Source organism: Mobula hypostoma, chromosome 16, assembly GCF_963921235.1.
Source record: "Mobula hypostoma chromosome 16, sMobHyp1.1, whole genome shotgun sequence".
NCBI lineage: Eukaryota > Metazoa > Chordata > Chondrichthyes > Myliobatiformes > Myliobatidae > Mobula > Mobula hypostoma.
The window spans coordinates 1,255,938-1,277,514 of NC_086112.1; the positions used below are offsets into that span (position 1 = coordinate 1,255,938).

Here is a 21,577-nt window from a genome sequence, read left to right on the forward strand (position 1 = left end):
ATCTGCAATTTGCCAAATGCTGTGTAATTGCTGTAAGAATTGAGTAAGTGATTTGTGTGTTTAAACTAGTATCGGGGAAAGTGATTAAGGTATTTGATTATGGACACAGCTTCGGTGCAATTCAAAGAGATTACTCACAACTAATGCTTATGCTCTGAGTGGAAAGGATATCCACAGCCCAGACAAATTGCTGATTAGAGTGCTAAATTCAGTTTAAGTGTTAGGGAAGTTACACTAGTTGAACGGCTGTTTGATCAATCAGCAGGAAAGGATATCATGTTAGTCCAGACTAACACTGACATGATTGAAGTTGTGCTGCCTGATAGGGTAGGGACACCAGGAGAGGTGGGGGCATGAGCCACCCATACTGTTAGAGAAGTGGGGAGTGCAGCCAAGGGTGAAGAATTTAAAGACAAGTTTCTTGGAGCTGAGGATGAAGACTTTAAAGACAAGTTGTTTTCATTTCTGCAAAGTGAGGGGGAGGAGTTGTCTGAATGAAAGGTCAAATGGGTCTCTCAGTGGGTGGTGAAAATTCTGACTGGTATTGGAAATTACATCACTGGTAGATAAATGCTAATGTGTACTGGCAGAGAGTCAAAGTTATCGTAGGCTGAGAATGTTCCAAGGGTGTCAAGCCCACCCCTGGTGGGGAGGAGGAATATGAGACTTCAGCAGAGCAGACATCTCACTTCCTGGATGAGTGGCCGTGCTGGGATAATATGAAAAGGCAGCGATTGGTCCAGCTGCTGAGGTGTGAGGCCCTTAAAGGCAGAGAACCCTTTGGTCATGTCTATGGGTTACATGCAAGCATTAGAAACTGTTTTTGGCACGATGGACAGCCCGGTGGAGCTTTTGAGGCTCAGGCACGCATTCCAGGAAAAAGGGGAGAAACCTTCTGCCTACATTTTCAGGCTAGAGAGAGAGTTGCATTACTTGTGCTGTAAAGGGACCATTCAATTGGCTGATGGAGGTGAAAGGTGCACAGCCACGTGACGTGATTGCTTTAAGCATTCGACTGTCTCATAAGCGTCCCCCCTCCCTCACTTGTTGAGTTGATCAGAGAAGTAAGTGAGGAGGAAAAGACGATAGATGAGCGGGAGGACTCCATTGGCAGGGCAAAGTCCTCAGTAGTACTCTCTGTTGCTGAAGCAACTCCTGATGTCACACAAACAGGGGATTTGCAGGATGTAGTGGAAAAACCTGCAAGCCAAGGTATCTCGGTTGATGTCAGCTAGTTCTACCACCTAGTGTGACAAGGCCAATAGGAAACCAGAACCACAGGTAGACGTACCAAGCAGAGGGCTGCTACTGACCAGGTCTCTTGACAATGGAAGCAGCCAGTATGTTCTGTTACAACTGTGGTGGGGATGGACATTTCAAGTGGGAAGTGACCCAATGGTTACTTCAATGGAAAAGGAATTTGGGAAACTTCACAGAGAGCCAGTAAAGGAACAACCTGGCGACTTGGGGTGAACACATTCTAATCAATGTATCAAGGAATACACTAAAGTACAAAACCTTATTCCTGAAGGCTTTGTGGGGTCAAGCTCGGGTGTATCCATAAGGATTGAGGACATTTATGCTGGAGCCATACTTGACACAGGTCCTCTGGTGACTCTACCTTATAGATCCCTCTACAACCAGTATTTGACGCCATCTACCATCGATGCCAGTCAGTGCCTGAGAAATTTGGGGCCTTAGTACTGATGTTACTTGCATGATGGCTATCTGTCATCGAAGCTGGGGTTTTCAGAAGCGGATGTTGGAGTGCCTGAGACCCAGTTGAAAAGGGCGAAGCTTCCATTATTGTGGGAACAAATACTCACATTGTGGGAAGGCTCATTGGAGCCTACAAGGAGAGAAATGGAGAGAATTTTTTGAAAACCTTGAGCATTCACCCATCGTTCAGGGCTATTTTTGCAAAAGTGCAGGTCCCTCCTGAGCAGGATGATGAGCATAAACGAGGAATTGCGAGGTACACCCAGCCTAAACCTGTCGGGAAACCCCAAATTCCCTGATGCTGAGGCCCTCCTGGTGGACGCCCCAGAAGCTTACCTGCTGGGGTACTAGTGAGGCCCGAACTGCAGAAGCCATCAGTTGTACAGGTAAACAGGATGACAATGATTGTCAGGAACTCCTCAGAGAGAGAGGTCACCGTCAGATGTGGGATGCCAAAGATGCAGCTTTTCCCAATTACCGTAATGTCTACTTTTCTGGTGAGAAAACTAGGAGAGAGACAATCTCCTGGATCGGGAAAGAATCTCCTGGATTGGGAAAGTTAACAGCAAAGTCTTTCGACTTTGTTGACTTCCCAGTACCCAAGAGATGGAAATGGAGACTAATGGAGAAGATGTTCGACTTCAAAGATGTCTTTTCTACTGACAAGTTTGATGTGGGTTGCTCCAAGAGTTCTCACCACACCATCTGAGTGACAGAGGACACTCCTTTCAGAGAAAAGTTATGACGATTAGCACCAATGAAGGTGGAATATGCTCAGCAGCATCTGCTGAAACTGAAGGAAGATGGAATTATCACCCAGTCAAGGAGTCCCTACATGTCACCCGTAGTGGTGTCAAGGAAGAAGAATGGGAAGGTACGAATGTGTGTTGACTGTTGGAGAGAAAACCGATGCACGGTCCCTGACAAATATACTATTCCATGGATCGCTGCTCTGGCCTGCCTGAGTGGAGTAAAATGCTTCAGTGTGCAGAACCTAAGAAGTGGGTATTATCAGATACCCATGAGTGAAGCTGACAAAGAGAAGATGACATTCATATGTCCATTTTGATTAGCACTGGTTACTTTCCAACGTATCATGGAGAAGACTGTTAGGGACATGAACTTTCTTGAAGTACTGGTGTACGTGGATGATCTCACAGTATTCGGGTCCACGTTGGAGGAACACAAGACAAGGCTACTGAAGGTGCTAGACTACCTGAAAGCCAAAGGGTTAAAACTAAAAAATGCCAGTTCTGTAAGACATCAGTCAACTACCTCGGTCACATAGTCTCACAGATGAAGTAGCTACGGATCTGTCCAAGATAGAGGTGGTAACCACATGGCCAAGGCCCAAGAATGTGAGTGCTCTATGCTCATCTCTTGGATTCTGTGGGTATTACCAGAGATTTGTGAAGAACTACACCTTAGGTTCCTAAGGTTGTCATAGCCGGGGGTGGTAGGGGGATAAGCTCCTACTACTATAAAGTGCTCCAAATGGTGTGTGACTCTAACAGCCTCTGACAACCAAGTCCAACACTTGGGCTTCACATGTGGCTTAGCTACTAGGCCTAGCAGAACTGTTTCTGCTGACAAGAGAAGGGGCAAAGGCAGATGATGCCTCAAAACCAGTTGCTTCAGGCAGGTGGGGCTTGTCAGCCATGGATGGTAGCCCACCTAGAAGGCAAACTCTGATTTTAAAACTCCGTTCCTTGTGGCCATACCCATTCATGGGAAAGGCTACCGGAGTAAATTCCAAGGAAGAAATCTGGAGCCGGAGTCCCTAAAGCAGTTTGATGTTGTTTACAACCTCACTCTGGCAACCTCTGCGACAACTCTGGTGCCAAGCTGTATTGGCAGTTGCCCTTCCCATCAGTGACATGGAGAGGGGGAACCCACTGCATGGGCAACAGCCGGTCCTTCAAATCTTCCCACCCAAGCCTACGCCCTGGAGAGGTCACAGTCCACCACAGGTGCAAACCCATGATCCCCTGGGATCGACAGCTGCCTACCACTACTCCAAAGTAAGCCACCCTTTGAATGAGCTTCTGGGTGGTTACCCTCCCTTGGGGAAGAGAGGAAGAAGAAAGGAAGGAGAAGAAGGTAACTTTTATCTTAGCCCTTCGGAACCTTTCAGAGGAAACATGGGATGTAAAATGTGAAGATGCCTTTCAGCTGCTGACTAAAGCACCTGTGTTGGCCTTTGCAAACCCCCATTTGCCATATGTACTGCATACTGACACCAGCCATGAGGGTTTAGGGGTGTTCTATATCAGGAACAGGGCAAAGGGTTGAGACCTGTTGCATTCGTCAGCCAGAGTCTGTCGTCCTCTGAATGAAACTCCCCTGCGGACAGATTGGAGGTTCTGGCATTGAAATGGACTGTGGTGGATAAGTTAAGTGACTATTAATATAGTGTCAAGTTTGACGTGAGGGCTGACCACAATCCACTGACTTATATACTGATCTCGGCAAAGTTGGATACCACAGGTCATCGGTGGTCGACGGCGTTGTCTGCTTATGACTTCAGCCTGAAATATCAGCCGGGGAGCCAAAACATTGATATGGATGCACTGTCCTGATGTTCTCATGAGTTGCTGGAAATGGACAAGAGTGGAACAGCATTCCTGCCTCTGGTGTTAAAGCAATGTGCCAGTTTTCCACTACGGGGAAGTCAGAGGCAAGGCCAGGGCAGGATAGAGTGGTGGATCATTTGGGAGCTTTTGGTTGCACCACTCCACAAGCTTACTGCCACTTGACCGGTCTGGATATGAAGCATTTGCCTGCCTTGACTCCTACTGAATTGGCAGCAGCCCAGCAAGACGACCCTTGTATCGGTGCCATTTGGTCATCTGTTGCAGAAGGAGATATGGCCCAAGTTGAAAAGACAAAACACCCTACAATGTCCCTACTGATGAGAGAATGGAACAAACTGAAGTTGAGGAAACAGGTTTTATACAAGGTCACACCTCCTCCAGACAGGCCTTAGCTTTCCAGTTGGTTTTGCTTGAGAAACATCAGATGATTGTGCTGAAGTCATGAGGATGCAGAAATGGGGTTGTGGTATATGTTGCCCAATACAAATTCGCCAAGAATTGATGTAGAGACTCCTGAATCTCCCACCCTGACTGAGATGTAGCAGGAGGTGCCAGCAGTGGACAGGCAGATGCGATGCTGGACAGTGAAGGGAAGCTGAGCTCCAGTTTAAGTGGGGATGAAGCTGAACTCAGTCAGGTAACTGGGAGACGTGAGTTGCCAGAAGGCACAAGTGATGGACAGAAGGAGGCATCCCCCAGTAGACAGGAAAAACCCCAAGGAGTGCTTGAGGCTGAAGATGAGATAAGAAGGTCACAGAGAGTCAGAAAACCCCCATATAGGCTGGCATATGACGTACTGGGGAAACAGAGTGTTGCGTCTATCCCCAAAACAAGATATGTTACTACCATTTACAAATTAGTTGGGGGTCCTGATTCCTTTGAATACTGTGTTATTAACAATGGTTTGATAAATTTCAAAGTCATGAGGACATGACTATTTTTGGTGAGGGGAGAACGTAATACCCTGGTGAAGATTTTTACTGCTAATGTAGTAGGTTATTTCATTAAGTAGCTTTCTGTCCCGCTGATGGTTTCTCGGTCTCGGTTAAAGATAAAGGGCTATGATGTTCAACTGAGGAATGTCATGTCAGCTAATCAGAATGGTGGAATTGGGAGAAGGTTTCAAAGAAAGCTGGGCAGAGGGAATTCTGTGACGGACACTGGTGGATTTCAGGGTCTTTTTAGCGGAAGCTGGTGAGAGGAGAAGACTGGGAGAGACGGCCATAGGATTTGATCCGATGGAAAGACATGATTGCAAGGGGTGTTTCGTGAGTCGAAGGAATCCAGGATGGAAAGTTCTACCACTTACCGGTAACAGTCACACTCAGCTTTTGATTGATACAAGATCCAACACCGTGCACATTTAGACTGGTTTAATTGTAATGGGCTCTTTTATTTGTTTTCTTTCTCTTTTCCTTTTAATAACTGGTTGATAAAGCTGAAATTAGTAAATACACTTTCTTTAAAATTGTATGCAGGGTACGATTTGTTATTTCTTGCCAATGGAAAACTGTATATAGGAAGTATATCCTGCTGAGATCCTCCAGCATTTTGTGTGTGTTGCTTGTATTTCCAGTATCTGCAGATTTTCTCTCATTAGTATTTACATAGCGTTCACGAGCAGTGTGCCAGAGGTCTGTGAGTAGGACTGAGTGACATTGCTATTACAAAGGAAAAAGTGCTAGGCAAACTCAAAGGTAGATAAGTCACCTGGACCAGATGGACTACATCCCAGAGTCCTGAGAGAGGTTGCTGAAGAGATAACAGATGCATTGGTCATGATCTTTCAAGAATCACTTGATTCCGGCTTGGTCTCAGAGGACTGGAAAATTGCAAATGTCCCTCCACTCTTTAAGAAGGGAGGAAGGCAAAAGAAAGGAAATTATAGGCCAGTTAGCCTAACCTCAGTGGTTGGGAAGGTGTTCGAATCTATTATTAAGGATGAGGTTTCAAGGTACTTGGAGACTAATGATAAAGTAAGTCAAAGTCAGCATGGTTTCTGTAAAGGGGAATCTTGCCTGACAGATCTGTTGAGTTTTCTGAGGAAGTAACAAGCAGGGTGGACAAAGGAGAGGCAGTGGATGTCATTTACTTGGATTTTCAGAAGGCATTTGATAAGGTGCCACACATGAGACTACTTAACAAGATAAAATCTTATCGTGTTATAGGAAAGATTACTAGCAGGGATAGAGAAATAGTTGACAAGGAGGAGGCGGCGAGTGGGAATAAAGGGGGCCTTTTCTGGTTGGCTACCAGTGACTAGTGGTGTTCCTCAGGGATCAGTATTGGGACTGCTACTTTTCACAGTGTTTGTCAGTGATTTAGATAATGGAATTAATGGCTTTCTGACAAAGTTTGCGGATGATACGAAGATAGGTGGAGGGATAGGTAGTGCTGAGGAAGCAATGCGATTGCAGGACTTAAACAAGTTGAAAGAACAGGCAAAGAAGTGGGAGATGGAATACAGTGCTAGGAAATGTATGGTAATGCATTTTGGTAAAAGGGACAATAGTGTGGATTATTATTTAAATGGGGAGAAGATTCAAACATCAGGGGTGCAGAGGGACTTGGGAGTCCTCGGGCAAGACTCCCAGACATCTCCCTACATTAACTTACAGGTGAGTCTGTGGTAAAGAAGCCAAATGCAACATTGGCATTTATTTCAAGGGGAATATGATATAAAAGCAAGGAAATAATGTTGAGGCTTTCTAGTCACATCATACTTGGAGTATTGTCAACAGTTTTGGGCCCCATATCTCAGAAAGGATGTGTTGTCATTGGAGAGAGTCCAGAGGAGGTTCACAAGGATGATTCCGGGAATGAAGGTCCCATACATATGGGACATATGAGGAGCATTTGGCAGCTTTGGGCTTGTACTCAGTGGAATTTAAAAGAATGCAGGAGGGATCTCATTGAAACCTACCGAATGTTGAAAGGACTAGATAGGTGGATGTGGAGAGGATGTTTCCTATGGTGGGGGTATTCCGAACTGGAAGGCACAGCCTCAAAACTGAGGGGCAACCTGTTAGAATAGAGGTAAGGAGGAATTTTTTTAAGCTAGAGATTAGTGAATCTGTGGAATACTCTGCCACAGGCTGCAGTGGAGGCCAAGTTCATGGGTAAACTTAAAGCAAATGTTGATATCGTTTCTTGATTGGTTGGGGCATTCAAAGGACATGGTGAAAAGGCACGTGTATGGGTTTGACTGGGATCCAGGATCAGCCATGATGGAATGACGGAGCAGACTTGATGGGATGAATGTCCAAATTCTTCTCCTATGTCATATGGTCTTAAATTGGGGTTCCATTAATCGAAACATCTGAACTCTTCTGTTAGGCTGGACCCAAATCATACTGACACTGGATGTATATTGTTTAAGGAAGGTGACTTTCTCACCGCTGAGTCCAGTGGCTGTTAGCAGAGGAGGCTAACGAGTTAGGTTTCTATACGAGCCCAGTGAGGGGGCTTCATATGTATCTCAAGAAACTTTCGCTCTCCTCTTTAATGTTATTGGTTAACTACTTTCACATTCCATCTTTATCTCCTGAATGTTTTTTTTTAGTTGCCTTCTGTTGGTATTTAAAAGCTTCCCAATCCTCAAATTTCCCAATAATCTTTGGTCTATTATATGCCCTCTCCTTGGCTTTTATGATGCCTTTGACTTCTCTTGTTAGCCATGGTTGTGTCATCTTGCCTTTAGAATACTTCTTCCTTCTGGGGATGTATACATCCTGTACCTTCCGAATTGCCTTCAAAAATTCCAGGTATTGCTGCTCTACCATCATCCCACCAGTGCTCTTTTCCAATCAATTCTGGCCAACTCCTCTCTCATGCCTCTGTAATTCCCTTTACTCCACTGTAATCCTGATACATCTGACTTTAGCTTCTCCTTCTCAAATTTCAGGTGAGCTCTGTCATATTATGATCACTTTCCCCTTACAGTTCTAATCAATTCTACTTCATTGCACAGCATCCAATGAAGAATAGTTGACCCTCTAGTGGGCTCAACAATGAGCTGCTCTAAAAAGCCATCTTGTAGGCACTCTAGAAATTCCCACTCTTGGAATCCAGCATCAACCTGTTTTTCCCAACCTACCTGCATATTGAAATCTCCCATGACTATTGTAACACTGTCCTTTCGGCGTACATTTGCCACCTCCCATTGTAACTTGCAGACCACATTCTTAATGCTGTTTGGGAAACTGTATATTACTCCCATGAAGGTTTTTACCTTTGCAGTTCCGTAGCTCTATCGACAAAGATTCAATGCCTTCCGACCCTTTGTCACCTGTTTCAAGTGATGTAATTTCACTTTTTACCAACATAGCCACGCTACCCTCTCTGCCTATTGTTTTGATAAAAATATATATTCTTGGACATTAAGCTCCCAGCTATAATCTTCTTTCAGACATGATTCAGTGATGCCCACAACATCAACCTTTAACTGTGCTACAAGTTCATTGACATTTTTCTATATACTGCACGCATTCGAATATAATACCTTGAATCCTGTATTCACCTTTTTCAATTTTGTCCACCTTTTATGTTGCAACTCATCCTGTTGACTTCAATTTTGCCCTATCAATAGCCTCTCCTTGCTCAGAGTCTCACTACACATTGCCTCCATTTGTAAACCAACTACCTCATCTTCAACAATATCACTCTGGTTCCCATCCCCCCGCCAAATTAGTTTAAACCCACCGAACAATGCTAGCTAACCTGCCCAGAAGTGTATTGGACCCCTCAGGTTCAGGTGTAACCCATCCCTTTTGTATAGGTCATACCTTCCCCAGAAGAGATCCCAATGATCCATAAATCTGAACCCCTGCCCCTGCTGCACTTTTTCAGCTACACATTCACCTGCTAAGTCATTCTATTCTTGCCTTCACTGGTACATGGCACAGACAGCAATCCAGAAATTATTACCCTGGACATCCTGTTTCTCAGCTTTCTACCTAGCTCCTTAAAATCCCCCTTCAGGACCTCCTCATCTTGTCTCCCTATGCCATTGGCGTCAATATCTACCAAGACTTCTGACTGCTCACCCTCGCACTTGAGAATGCCACGGACCTGATCCCTGATCTTGGCACCAGGAAGGCAACATACGATCCGCTTGTCTCTATTGCACTCACAGAACCTCATTGCTGTTCCTCTGACTACAGAATCTCCTATCAACACTGCAGTCCTCTTCACCTCTCTGCTCTTCGGAGCCACCGCACCAGACTCTGTGCCTGAGACCCGGTCACTGCGGCTCCCTCCTGGTAGATCATCCCCCTCAATAGTATCTAAAGTTATAGACTTATCACTGAAGGCAATGTTTGCGAGTGTACTCTGCTTTGGCTGTGCATTTCCTCTCCTTCTCCTGACAGTCATCCAGTTACCTGTCTTCTGCAACCCAGCTCCCTGTAGCTACAAGTTCAATCCGTATGAGTTGAAGATCATTGAGCTGCAGCTCCAGTTTCTGAATACTTTCTCTCAAGAGCTGCAGCTCGGTGAACCTGGTGCAGATGTGTTTATCTCCCACATCCCACACGCAGTACAAAACACTGTCCCTGGAGAGCCATTCTCACTATACTATGCAGTAGCAGCTGAGGAATGAACAAATAAGAAGAGAGAGAGTAACTTACAAGACAATCTACCTCACCCAAGCCTAATGTCGCCTAACCCTGATGAGCTAAAGCCACCCTAAGGACTGGCACACTCCAAAAGAATGGTTGCTCCACTTACACATGCTGTTTTTATTGACACTTTCTAATGAATGCCTCTTGCTAACTGGTCGCTCCTCAGCTTGGAGAAACTGCCTTTGAAATCTTGATCACCACCCTGATTTAAAAGTAGTTCTTTGTATACAACGCTGGTGTGCATTGTCCAACTATGAGAAAACTGGTTCAAAGCTCATATAAGTGGCTCTGCTTGTATAAGACATTGGTGAAGCTTAATTTGGAGTAAATGTGTGCAGTTTTGGTCACCTATCTACAGGAAAGATGTGAAAATGGTTGAAAGAGTGCAGAGAACATTTATTTGTGCTGTACTTTTCAATCATTCGAACATTTTGATGATTCGCTTTTTTCATTTCTTTGTCAGAAATTCTCAGGATCATGGAACGCTGAATTAAATTCCATCTGCCATTTTGCAGCCCATTTTTTCCTAGTGGCCCAGATCCCACTGCAAGCTCTGATAATCTTTCTCTCTGTCCACTACACCCCCAATCTTAGTGTCTTCCATAAACTTTCTGATCTAGTTAACCACATTACCATCTAGAGCATTAATACAGATGACGATCCCTGTGGCACACAAATGGACACAAGCCTCCAGAGAGAGAACCATCCACTATTATTCTCTGGCTTCCTCTAATGTTTAATCCAATTTACTCACTCATCTTGAATGCCAAGCAACTGAACCTTCTTGACCAACCTCGTATGCGGAACCTTCTCAAATGCCTTGCTAAAGTCCATGTCGACAACATCCACTGCCTTGCCTTCATCGACTCCCCAGGCAAGTTCCTTGAAAAGCTCTATAAGATTGGTTAGACCCTCTTTATCCAAATACTCATATATCCGGTCCCTTAGAATACCTTCCAATAACTTTTCCACTCCTGATGTGGTTTATTTTTTAGAGCCTTTCTTAAACAGTGTAACAATATTAGTTATTCTCTAATTCTCCAGTGCCTTACCTGTCACTCAGCACCTTTTAGATATCTTTGGTAGGGCCGCTACAATTTCTACACCTGCCTCCCACAGGGTCTGAGGAAACTCCTTGTTAGGCCCTGGGGATTTACCACCCTAAGTTGACTCAAGACAGCAGATATTTCCTCTACTGTTATCTGAAAAGGCTCCGTGACCTCGGTGCGCTTTGCCTCACTTCTAAAACTTCCGTATCCGTCATAGAGATGGAAAAATGCCATTTATATCTCCCCCATCACTTTTAGCTCCACACACAGATTACCATTCTGATCTTCCAGACAACCAGTTTTATCCCTTGTAATCCTTTTGCTCTTTACATCTGTATAGAATCTCTCAGGATTCGCCTTCGCCTTGTCTGCTAAAGCAAATTCATCCCTTCTTTTAGCCCTCCTGATTTATTTTCTTAATTTTTCTCTTGCATTTCTTATACTCCGTAAGTACCTCATTTGTTCCTGCTTTCTTGTCAAGCCAGTCTGTCCTAGCAGAAACGGCTGACGGGTCCATTGTTAATTCCAGGGAACAGCTGCAGAGTCTACAACAGTGAGCTTTGCCCATTGACAGATCTGAAATTCCCAAGGAGTTGAGGAGGAAATATAGGGGACATAGGGCTGGAAGAAGATGATGAACAAGAAAGGGAAGATACAAGCTGTATATTTCTTCCATTATCATGGGAATCGTAAGATCACTCAGTAACAAGGTGGAAGAGCTAACATTGTTAGAGAGGGTGTTCCATGAGAGCCCTGTTATGTGCTACACTGAGACATGGCTTCACAGGGCTATTCCAGACTCTGATGTGAATCTAGATGGTAGACTGGAGTTGCAGCGAAAGCAGCAAGAAGGAAGGAGGAGGCCTCACGGTTTTTCTGAACAACAGATAGTGCAACCCTGGGCACATCGCAATGAAGGAGTGTTATGCAGCCTAGTCATTGAACTTTTAGCCGTAAGACTCTGTCCATATTATTTTTGCCCATAGAGTTTTCTCATGTCATTGTCATTGAGGTCTACATCCCTCCTGCAGCTATTGCATCACTGGTGTGTGACGTCATTCACTTAGTTACTGCGAGACTAGAGATACTACACCTAAATGCCTTCTTAACTATACCAGGGGATTTCAACCACATCAACTTGGACTTTGTCTACTTTCACAGAGTTTGTAGACTATCAAATCAGGGAAAATAAGACACTGGATCTGCTATATGCAAATATTCAGATCATAACCTGGTGCACCTTCAGGTCTTGTACAAGCCTCTGGTCCAGCAGCAACCTGTGATCAAGAAGTCTGTTAAGAAATGGTCACAGGAGGCCAAAGAGGCCCTGCACGGCTACTTTGAAGGGACTGACTGGGATGTGCTCTGTAGTCCACATGGAGAGGACATTGATGGACTGACAGACTGCATTACAGGGTACATCAGCTTCTGTGTGGATAATACTGTTCCAACTACGACTGTACGCTGTTTCCTAAGCAATAAGCCTTGGGTCACCAAAGACATCAAAGCCATTCTGAACAGGAAGAAGAGGGCAATCAGAGATGGAGATAGGGAGGAGATCAGGCTGGTTTAGAGGGAACTGAGGGAGAAGATTGCCCAGGGCAAGGACTGCTACAGGAAGAAGCTAGAGAGGAAACTACAGCAGAACAACACAAAGGATGTGTGGAGTGGTATGAAAATGATCACAGGGTACAAAAAGACCAGAGACCAGGTAATTGAAGGGGAACTGGACAGGACCAATGAGTTAAATGTCTTTTCAACAGGTTTGCTGAGGAGGCTTCTGTTACCCTCTACAACCCAGCCACCCCAGCTCCTCCCCTCTCAACCCTTGCCCTCCATATCTCTCCAAGAACACCGGAGAGCTCACAACACATGGACTGAGCAGGTAAGGGGAGAGCTCATCAGACTTCACCCAGGCAAGGCTACGAGCCCAGACAGCAACAGCCCAAGGGTACTCAAGGTGTGTGCTACTGAGCTGGGTGCAGTCTTTCAATACATCTTTAATCTGAGCCTGAGCCTAGAGAGGGTCCCTGTGCTGTGGAAAACATTCAGCCTCGTTCCAGTACCCAAGAAGACGTGTCCCACCATGCCCAGTGACGACAGACCAGTGGCATTGACTTCACATGCTATGATATCATTAGAAAGACAGGTCCTGACATATCTCCGGACTATTGTAAATCCATCACAGGACCCCCTGCAGTTTGCTTACCAAGCACATATTGAGTCGAGAACGCCATTATCTTCCTGCTTCAACGGGCTTACACTCATCTGGATGAGCTGGGCGGCACTGTGAGAATCACGTTCTTTGATTTCTCCAGTGCTTTTAACACCATACGACCTGCTTTACCAGGGAGTAAGCTCACAGAGATGAAGGCGGATGCTCCACTAGTGCCCTGGATTACAGACTACCTGTTCAGTCGGCCACAGTATGTGAGATTGCAGAGCTATGTATCGGGTACTGTGGTTAGCAGTACAGGGGCACCTCAGGGGACTGTCCTGTCCTCCTTCCTGTTCACCATCTACACCTCAGACCTCAGATACAACTCTGAGCCCTGCCACCTGCAGAAGCTTTCGTATGATCCGGCCGTTGTGGGCTGTATCAGCTGGGGTCAAGAGGCTGAGTACAGTAGAGTGTGGATAACTTTGTTGAGGGGTGTGGGCTGAATCACCTGCAGCTGAACATCACTAAAACAAAGGAGTTGGTGGTGGATTTCAGGAAGGTGAAAACACCCTGCATTCGCATCTCCATCAAGGTAACGGATATGGAAGTAGTCCAGGACTTGAAAAACCTGGGAACCCAACTGGACTGGTCTAAAAATACAGAGGCTCTTGTGACGAGAATACACATAAAATTAAGATGTTTGCTGGCCTGGGTTAGCATCAGTGACATCAGCAAGTGGTCTGCCACCTGCCCTCAGGGGAAGGAGAGATAAGGAACAATGGAGCAGCGTCTGGAGATGTGTAATGAAGGGACGGGGGAGAGAGAGCTGTCTGGAGCGGCTCCCCCCTTTGAACCTTGAACTGTTTGAAGTGATGGACAGGCGATACCCCAGCAGGGGGATAAAAAGGGACAGGTTCGCTAAGACAGACACACACGCCACCCGAGGTAACGAGACCCTGGAAGCGGTGCGCCTCTCACGAGTGGGTGAGAAGTACCAGACAACGACCAGGGTGGAAAGGTACGATCAGCGGGAACCCGGTGTGTGTCCGCCCTTGCCTGGGTGCCGGGTTCACTGTAGAGGATCGACCGCATCTGGAGGAGGGGTCACAGTCGGTGACCTCAGGTGACATCACCAAGGACCCGCCCAAAAGCTGCTTGTGAGCCATCTCGCCGGTCTGTGAGTGAAGCCGTTCTGAATGATCAGTTGTTCCTGTTCTATCTCTCTCTTCCCCCACGTTGTCCATCGCCATGGTAACGATTACTGCGAACTGAACTTTGAGTCACTTTGAAATTTGGTCATTTACCCCTAGACAACGATAGAGCTTGATTGATGCTGTTATCTTAATTCTGTGCACATGAGTGGTTATCATTGCTGAACTGTTGCATTTATTATCCTTTCGATTACTGTGTTGCTTATTTCTTTAATAAAACTTTCTTAGTTCTAGTACTCCAGACTCCAACTGAGTAATCCATTTCTGCTGGTTTGGCAACCCAGTTACGGGGTACGTAACATAAGTGGGGTTCTCGTCTGCGATTTTGAACGCTAAATTTGGGATGGAGTAAATTGATTGGGTTAAAATTCCCGAAAGAAAGAAAAGACAAACAGCAGAAATGGAGGCTGAGGAATTTATAAAGGCGCCGACCTTGGAGGCATTAGAGGATGCCAGGAAATCGGAATTGATAGCTGTGGCCAAATGGTTGAATCTTGCTAAGGTGAAGTCGACAATGAGGAGAGAGGAGATACACAGAGCTATTGTAGAGCACTATGTATCTAAAGGTGTGTTTCCCCAAGGTGAGCTGGGGGTGGTGTCTATTGAAAAACCTGCTGGAGACGCGGTACAGGTACAGCTTGAAAAACTGAGACTCGAGCACGAGTTCCGGGTACGGCAGTTAGAACACGAAGAGAAGCAGTTAGAAAGGCAGGAGAAAGAGAGAGAGTTAGAAAGGCGAGAGAGAGAGAGAAAGAGGTAGAAGGGCAAGAGAGAGAAAGACAGTTGGAGAGAGAGGAGAAACAGAGGGAAAGGGAATTTGAGCTGGAGAAGTTAAAGATAAGGGCCGAGCAGGGGCTCGTGCCGAACCAAGGTGGAGGGTTCCGGGCAACCCAGGAGGTTAGGCTGGTTCCCCCATTTGACGATACCGACGTGGATCGGTACTTTCTCCACTTCGAAAAAGTGGCTATAAGTCAGGAATGGCCGAGGGATAAGTGGGCTGTGTTACTTCAGAGTGTACTGAAAGGGAAAGCCCAACAAGCTTACTCCGCTTTATCCGCGGAAGATGCCCAGAAGTATGAGGTGGTGAAAGAGGCCATCCTCAGGATTTATGAGTTGGTCCCGGAGGCATACCGGCAGAGGTTCCGGAATGCGAGGAAGCGGTGGGACCGCACGTATTTGGAGTTTGCCCGTGAGATGCAGACATATTGTGAGCGTTGGTGCGCCTCAAAGGGGGTAGAGGGGGATTATGACAGACTGCTACAGCTGATCCTGATTGAGCAGTTTAAAGGTTGTGTCCCTGAGGGTATGAGACCCTACCTCGATGAGAAAGAGGCAGCCACGTTAGCCGCAACTGCTAAGTTAGCGGATGAGTATGCGTTGACGCATAAAATGAAGTTTGCCCTGAGTAAAGGCTACCAGAAGGGTAGTCAGGACGTCGGGGAGAGTCCGCCGGAAAAGTCAGAAAGTAAGCCGGGGACTAGTGAAAAGGATAAGGTAGACCGGGAGCAGTCTGGTAGGAAGTCTCCTGGGGTCGTCTGTTATAATTGTGGGAAAGTCGGACACTTTGCGTCCAGGTGCTTTGCCCCAAAGAAGGAGACGGGAAAAGGAAAAACGGCAATGTTGAATGGCTGTATTGAGCTGTTAAGCGAACCGCTAGGGAAGGACAGGTCTGAAAAAAGTCCAGGAAGGGCGCGAGAGGTTTATCTCGGCCGGACTGGTGTCAGTGAAGGAGAGGTTAAAACCAGTTCCAGTGCGGATCTGGAGAGACACGGGAGCGTGTCAGTCACTAATACTGAGGAGTGTATTAGAGTTTAGCTCAGAGACCCAGACTGGGGAGGTCAAGGTCAAAGGTGTTGGGGAAGGGACAGAGTCAGTCCCTTTGCACCAGATACACTTACAGAGCAACCTGGTCTCTGGACTAGTCACGATCGGGGTGAGGTCCGAATTACCGATGAAAGACGTGGAAGTCTTGCTCGGTAATGACATCGCCGGAGGAATCGTGTTCCCAGTCGTGAGATTGACAGGTCAGCCTGCCAGCATTGAGGCCCCGCCCATGGACTCACAGGTTCATCGCGGGCCCGCGATAGTGAATTTAGCTGAAACATTTTTGCCAACCTTGTATGAGACAGGGTGTAGTGAGATAAGAGGTAGTGAGGGAGCTGGGACGGACGTAGCAGTAGCCAGGAAAGAATTTGTGCAGACGCAGGAGCGAGACGAGGGGCTGATGGTTTTGGCAGAGACAGCTCTCTCTGACACAGCCTTGACAAGGGAACTAGTAGGCTATTGTGCGGAGGAGGAAGTGCTAAAAGGGAAATCAAGTACAGTATCCGCAGATGAGGAATGGGGGGTGGTGCAAAAGAGTTATGGGGATGAGGTTTTTAACATGGCCCACGAGGTACCCCCCGGTGGACATTTTGCGGTGCTGGAGGAAACAGTTGGTGGAATCATGAAAGAGATTTACCGGCTGCCCAGGGGGAAGAATGTTATTGATCATGACCGACGCGAACTGAGACGGTCACTGGCTTTTGATATGCTAACAAACCTAGTCGGTGTTAGCGTGGAAATCAATGAAGCTAGGGGCCTCCTGATAAGAGGAAAAAACCATTTTGAAAAGATTAGGATGGGATCGATCAGATGGGAGAAGGCTATTGTTTTGGCCAGGTCTACTGATAAGGTCTCTCCCTTAATCCCCGAACAAAGCGAATCTTTAGAAGTAATTAAACGACTCGCACCCGTGTGTTTGATTGTCCCGAGGATATGCAAAGAACTGGGACGTTGGGTGATGTCTGTTACAATAGGGCAGCCTAGTAAACAACACCCATATATAATGAGTAATTCAGTGACTAAAGGGCTGATGAACACAGAGGTGTGTATTGGCAATTTAATACGGCTGTCTGAAGCCAGTTTGATAGTGAACCTTGAAAAAAATGAATTCGGCCACACGAGGGTCACTTACCTGGGAATTGTGGTGACACAGGGGCAGCTGGCAGCGATGCAAGCTACAGTGCAGGCTATCGCTGACCTCCCAACCCCGACAGACAAGAGGGCCCTCAGAAGGCTCTTGGAGATGGTGGGGTACTGCAGGAAGTTTTGCAATAACTCTGCGGTCAATACCCGTCCCCCTCCTACTAAGCCCTTGCGAGAGAAAACTGAGTCGGAATGGGACGACCCTTGTTATTGTGGTCCGGGACAAAACCAAATGAGAGGTTACATTGGTCGCAATTCATCAGTGTTTTTGGCCACTATGAAGTTTGCTGAGTTGGAGCCTGGTCTAAGGGATTATTAATAACACGTGTAAAAGGAACAGAAAATGCGATGACTGTCTGTCAAGGTGTTGACAGCTTCAAACTCGCTGTGTTAGCCAAATAGCTGATAAAGATGTATATTTGTGTATGTATCAAATAATGTATTCATGTTTGTAATTTTTACCTCCCGGTAAAAATCCTTAAAGGGGGAAAGTGTGACGAGAATACACATAAAATTAAGATGTTTGCTGGCCTGGGTTAGCATCAGTGACATCAGCAAGTGGTCTGCCACCTGCCCTCAGGGGAAGGAGAGATAAGGAACAATGGAGCAGCGTCTGGAGATGTGTAATGAAGGGACGGGGGAGAGAGAGCTGTCTGGAGCGGCTCCCCCCTTTGAACCTTGAACTGTTTGAAGTGATGGACAGGCGATACCCCAGCAGGGGTATAAAAAGGGATAGGTTCGCTAAGACAGACACACACGCCACCCGAGGTAACGAGACCCTGGAAGCGGTGCGCCTCTCACGAGTGGGTGAGAAGTACCAGACAACGACCAGGGTGGAAAGGTACGATCAGCGGGAACCCGGTGTGTGTCCGCCCTTGCCTGGGTGCCGGGTTCACTGCAGAGGATCGACTGCATCTGGAGGAGGGGTCACAGTCGGTGACCTCAGGTGACATCACCAAGGACCCGCCCAAAAGCTGCTTGTGAGCCATCTCGCCGGTCTGTGAGTGAAGCCGTTCTGAATGATCAGTTGTTCCTGTTCTATCTCTCTCTTCCCCCACGTTGTCCATAGCCATGGCAACGATTACTGCGAACTGAACTTTGAGTCACTTTGAAATTTGGTCATTTACCCCTAGACAACGATAGAGCTTGATTGATGCTGTTATCTTAATTCTGTGCACATGAGTGGTTATCATTGCTGAACTGTTGCATTTATTATCCTTTCGATTACTGTGTTGCTTATTTCTTTAATTAAACTTTCTTAGTTCTAGTACTCCAGACTCCAACTGAGTGATCCATTTCTGCTGGTTTGGCAACCCAGTTACGGGGTACGTAACACTCTGTACAAGAAGGGACAGAGCTGACTGTACTTCCTGAGGAGGCTCTGGTCATTCAATGTCTGCAGTCTACGTTGCAGATGTTCTATCACTCAGTGGCGGCCAGCATTCTATTCTATGCCGTAGACTGCTGGGGCAGCAGGGTGAGAGCAGCTGACGCCAAGAAGATTGATAAGCCTGTCAGGAAGGCTGGTTCTGTTCTGGGGGTGGAACTGGATCCCCAAGTAGTTGTGTCTGAGAGGAGGATGCTGTAGAAGCTATGAAGTGTTATGGACAATCTCTCTCACCCCACTCCATGACATACTGATTAACAGCGCAGCACCTTTAGTCACAGACGGATTCCACTAAGGTGCACCACTAAACGCCACAGTATATCCTTCTTCCCTGTGGCTATAAGACTCTACAACTCCTCCTCCTTAAGTATATGGCTTCATTGCACATCTGTACTTTGCACTATTACTTTTTAATGCACATTTTGTATTCTTTTTCTTACCTCAATGTTTACAATTTGTAAAGTATATTTCTGACTGAGCAGAAATCTATCCTATCTTATACTGCTATGCAAACAACAGGAATTCTGCAGATGCTGGAAATTCAAGCAACACACATCAAAGTTGCTGGTGAACGCAGCAGGCCAGGCAGCATCTATAGGAAGAGGCGCAGTCGACGTTTCAGGGGTCTCGGCCTGAAACGTCGACTGCGCCTCGTCCTATAGATGCTGCCTGGCCTGCTGCGTTCACCAGCAACTTTGATGTGTGTTGCTTATACTGCTATGCCCTCTTTTTCTTAACCAGGATTTCAATACTTCTTGAAAATGATGTTTCCCTACATCTGTTATCTTCACCCTTTATTCTAACAACCACATGCAAGCTTTGTCCTCTCAAAATTTCACTTTTGAAGGCCTCCCACTAACCAAGTACACCTTTGTTAGAAAACGGCCAATCCCAATTCACACTTGCCAGGTTCTTTCTGATACCATCAAAATTGGCTTTTCTCCAATTTAGAATCTCAACCTGCAGACCAGACCTATTTTTTCCCATATTTACCTTGAAACTAATGACCTTAAAAAAGCTTTTAGATGGAAAATTTTTGAGTAGGTTCTTGATAACAAGGGGTGAATGGTTGGCAAGAGAGAAGAATGTTTGAAATGCTAAATAAAAATTTAATATTTATGCAGACGACAAAGTTCCTTCCTGATATCATGCTTAACTAACTTCCAAATTGGCATTAAGTTAAGTAAAGTAAATTATAGAAAATAATTTACTGTCTTATTTGTTGTATCTCAATATACATCAACTTGACCTAATCACTGCGATGGGCTCAGGAAACAAAATGGTAACTTACTTTAGTTGGGGCACTTTTGGCATTGGGTTGGCTCTCAGGTGCCTTTTCACACAGTTTCTTCTTTGCAGGAGGAGAGCTGCTTGGTTTCACATCTTCGGTGGGTGTGTTGGGCCTCTTGCCAGCAAATTGTGGGAGAATTACACGTGCTTTCGGAAATTTCATCTTCTTGGGCTTTGGTTCATTTTCACCTTCAGCAGGCTTGTTTGATATGAAGGATAAAAATCCTCGAGGTTTACGTCCTTGTCTGTTAAAAATTAAAATATTATAGACGAATGGTCAGATTTTTGGAACTATATTGTGAAAAATCAGTCCTAGAGCATGTTTATGCTTCATAAAATAAAAATATAATAAAAATTGTGAGATAATCTGTGCTTCAGCCAGAAAAATCAAGTTGCATAGATGGGTGCAGGACATACCAGAGCATTTAATTACTAGTACAACTGCCCCACATATACATTGTACATATACTAGTACTACTGCCCCACATATATGTTGTACATGTACTAGTACACTGCCCCATATATACGTTGCTGGCAGTCGCTTGCTTTTAATGGCCTCTGTCAACCAACGCCACCTCATGTCATTCATTTCCACTGGCAACTTATTCAGGGACCTTTCCTTCCTTGTCGACCATCCTCCCTTTCCCGCAACTCTAAATATTTTTAACTTTTCCCAGTTCTGATCAAAGGCCATTAACTTGAAGGTTGACTCTATTTGTTTCTTATTAACGCAATTTCTTCTTTTTTCGTTTCAGATTTTAACTGGAGAGTGAGTGGTGCCGAAATGTGTGGAAACACTTGTGGCCTGGGCTGCTGCCAGAGCATGCTTAGGTTGTGTTGATTGTTGATGCAAATGACACATTTCACTGTACGTTCCGATGTACATGTGATAAATAAATCTGAATCTCATCTAAGTCTGAATGTAAAGAATGCAATTTCACTACCACAGCGAAAACCGGAAGAAATCTGCATGCGTACATTAAAGAGCAGCTATATTAACATGGATCAAAAACTTTATTATGCGAAGAACAAACTTTAAATCTACCTCCACTTTTTGATAAAGCGATTTCCTTTAGCTATCACATGCATACCGAAACATACAGTGAAATGTGTCATTTGTGTCCCACCAATCAGCAAGGATTATTCTGAGCAGTCCACGCGCTGCTGTGCTTCCAGCACCAAGACAGCACGCCCACAACTCACAAACCCTAACCGGCACAGCTTTGGAACGTGGGAGGAAACCCATGCAGTCACAGGGACAGCGTACAACCTCCTTACAAGCTATCAGCAGGAATTGAAGTCTGATCTATCAGCTGGCACTGTAACAGTGCTACACTAACCTCTACACCATGGACAGTCCCAAGCCCAGCTGTGAAAGGAGGAGGGTTGGGTACAGGGTTAGCAATCCCATCCCATAAAAACCAGAGCTACAGAAACACCAACAGAAGCTCCAAAGGCCTCACCCCTGGGAGAGGAAGGATCTTTGCCTGGAAGACATATGAAAGTGTGTGGTGAAAGAGAAACCACAAGGCTCATCCACCTTCGGCCCAGGACTGAGTTGTCTGTTGGCGGCCTACA

The 21,577-nt window shown here is 45.8% G+C and overlaps 1 protein-coding gene across 3 annotated transcripts in view; it reads right to left on the reverse strand.

The window, feature by feature from the left end:
• LOC134357631 (transcription factor TFIIIB component B'' homolog) overlaps positions 1-21,577 on the reverse strand; it is a 133,094-nt gene that overhangs the window by 13,670 nt on the left and 97,847 nt on the right. For all 3 annotated transcript variants that reach the window (XR_010020682.1, XM_063069258.1, XM_063069257.1), the window contains exon 30: positions 20,001-20,244. Coding sequence is in view for 2 of the 3 variants with exons in the window: in XM_063069258.1 (XP_062925328.1) it covers positions 20,001-20,244 (244 nt within the window). In the remaining variant the exon portion in view is untranslated. The remainder of the gene's footprint in view (positions 1-20,000; positions 20,245-21,577) is intronic.